General features: G+C 37.0%; 1 protein-coding gene across 1 annotated transcript; it reads left to right on the forward strand.

Moving 5' to 3' along the window:
- The first annotated feature begins 1,359 nt into the window (after positions 1-1,359).
- On the forward strand, positions 1,360-2,193 carry LOC115329766 (serine/threonine-protein kinase prk-2-like). The gene has a single exon (XM_029991431.2). It carries the CDS (start codon positions 1,360-1,362, stop codon positions 2,191-2,193), a length of 834 nt encoding a protein of 277 aa, XP_029847291.2.
- The last annotated feature ends 430 nt before the right edge of the window (positions 2,194-2,623 follow it).

Here is a 2,623-nt window from a genome sequence, read left to right on the forward strand (position 1 = left end):
TCTCTATGTCTTTCAATTAGTATCTGTATCTACACATGGAACTGAGACAATTCCATATGAGATTAGCAATGTCTACAGGTGCGTCGTACAATTTACTGACGAGATATTTTTCAATTCGATCAATGGCGTCTAAATTACCGACGCCTGCAGCAATTATATCCGCCGTGTCAAAGTCTAAAAAAGGGAGTTCGGTGAAATACATTTCATACAGTAATATTCCCAAACTCCAAGTCATGAGTAACTCTTCATTGTACGACGTTCGATGTCCAAAATACATTGCCACTGCTTCTGGAGATGCGTAATGCAAGGTGCTTTTAAAACACGTTACTTTTTTCTTGCTGTGATGAACGTCCGTCCAATCTATAATTGTACAATTCATTTTTTCGTCTATTACGATGTTCTGAGACTTGATATCGCAGTGGTAAACTTCACATTCTTTTACTACTTTGTAAAGTATGGTGAAAACTTGTCGAAATATGTATCTAATGTCTAAAGATTTTTCTGAATCGCGTAATACTTTGAACAATGACGTGCTATTCGTGTCTACAAAAGCTAAACAGGCATATTTATTATAGTTCCATTTCTTTAGACAAATTGAAATACCTATACGAACGCGTTGTGAAATTAATTTTAGTATATCATATTCCGCATGAACGATGGACTGGCACTTGTTGCTGATTTTTAAAATTATGCTATTTCCTTCTCCTAGCCATACTCTAAACACTTTTGCCGTTGATCCCTTCCCTAAAAGATCGTACTCCACTTCCATTCTTTTTTTTATTCTCAAACAAAAAAATCGTTATAAATAAAACCGTCTTAATATGAGTTTAGTTACCGTTTTAAATGTGCACGAGGATTATGCGTTTCACGTCTCTGCCGAACTTCGTCAGGTGATTTCAGAATTATCACTTATACTACGCGATCGTGTGATTCCGCTAATAAATATTCACAATAACGTCGAAGAAAAGTATAAAGATTTCATGTTGGCTTTGGATAAAGTTTTGTTAAAAGGGATAGTTCTTGACGACAAAATAAACCCAGAGGACATCAGAGTTCTCGTAGATTTTAGTAATTGGTTATTTACAAATATTGTTAGCACAGTTCATTATTAAGAAGAAGAGAGAACATAATATGTCATTCTTACCTAATGTAATTGGTATTCACCATCAAATACGTATCATATATTCTATGAGCAAAACTGGTGGTGAAGTGAACGAACTCTTAAACAATGCACATTTACAAAACGTGGTTCTAGAACGCAATATAACAGAAAACGTCGTTCAAAAAAATCCTTTACAAGATTTATTCGTCTCAAAAAAATACTTAAAGCATATGAACTCTTTCATCAAAAAAAAATAAATGTTAACTCCATTTGAATACGCACTATTACGCAAAGGTTACGACGTCTCCATCACGAGTAAACTCGGTGAAGGTGGATTTGGCGCCGTGTATGCTGGTGTTCGTCTAAGTGACAATACACCCATTGCCTTGAAATACGTGCTTGTGAAGGATGTCTGGAGGTGGCACACTTCGAAAGCATACAACTCTGAGATACCCATGGAAATACACATGTTGATGAGAGTTAAAGAGATACATGGAACTATAAAATTGTACGATTGGTTCAAGTTGGGCAATGGATACGTTTTAATTATGGAAAAATCTATAAAGACTATATCTTTATATAATTATTTGAAGACTAACACCTTGAGTCAGAATCAAGTAATTCTCCTATTTAAACGTTTAGTACAAATTAATTACGTCTGTTGGCTACGCTGTGGACTCGTTCATTGTGACTTGAAGGAAGAAAATATTCTAATTAATAAAGAAGACATGTCTATAAAAATTTTAGATTTCGATTTTGCTATAGAATGTTCCAAAAGACATAGACGAACGTATGCCGGCACACCATTATACGCACCACCGGAATGGTTTAAGGAGCAAATCTATTGCCCAGAAGGCACAATTCTGTGGACTCTGGGTGTTATACTGCTAAAGTTATTGTTAAATCGAAGTCCTTTTAAGTCGACAAAAGACATTAAGCATTTCGAAACTTTAGAGAAGATACCATTGTTTCTTGCAAGGCAGAAGGAATTTTCACACAATGTCGTTCACCTTTTAAAATCTCTCATGAAGAAAAGTGTTGAAGATAGACCCGGTATGGATGTAGTATATCATTTAACAATGCTACTTTGACAGAACAATAAACACGTACAGAAAAACAAGGAAAAATATTTGTCATTTATTAGAGTCAACCACCTCTAACCACCACGCCTTCTACTGGTTTTTTTCCACTTTTACCAAGAAAACTCGAGCCATGTCCCCCTCCAAGAGACCACTCTCACCCAACCCCTACTGAGAAGGAGAGTGAAATGTGGGGGTGGGGGGGGTCAGAGGGTCCTTGAGAAACTGTTTGCATGTGTCAACGAGGAGAAAGTCTAAAAGGGATAAATAGAAAGTAAAAAAGACCTCGAAGGAAGGGGAAGTGGAAAGAGAGAATGGTTGGTGGGGGAAAGACGGACGAGTCAATCTTCTCGCCAGGATGCAGTGCATCTAAGGCGTACTGTTTGCCTATATAAGGAGTTTGGAGGTCACGACTGAGCATCCGTTCAGTGAGGAGCGACAC

This window comes from Ixodes scapularis, unplaced genomic scaffold (genome assembly GCF_016920785.2).
Source record: "Ixodes scapularis isolate PalLabHiFi unplaced genomic scaffold, ASM1692078v2 PGA_scaffold13__105_contigs__length_92229423, whole genome shotgun sequence".
Classification (NCBI taxonomy): domain Eukaryota; kingdom Metazoa; phylum Arthropoda; class Arachnida; order Ixodida; family Ixodidae; genus Ixodes; species Ixodes scapularis.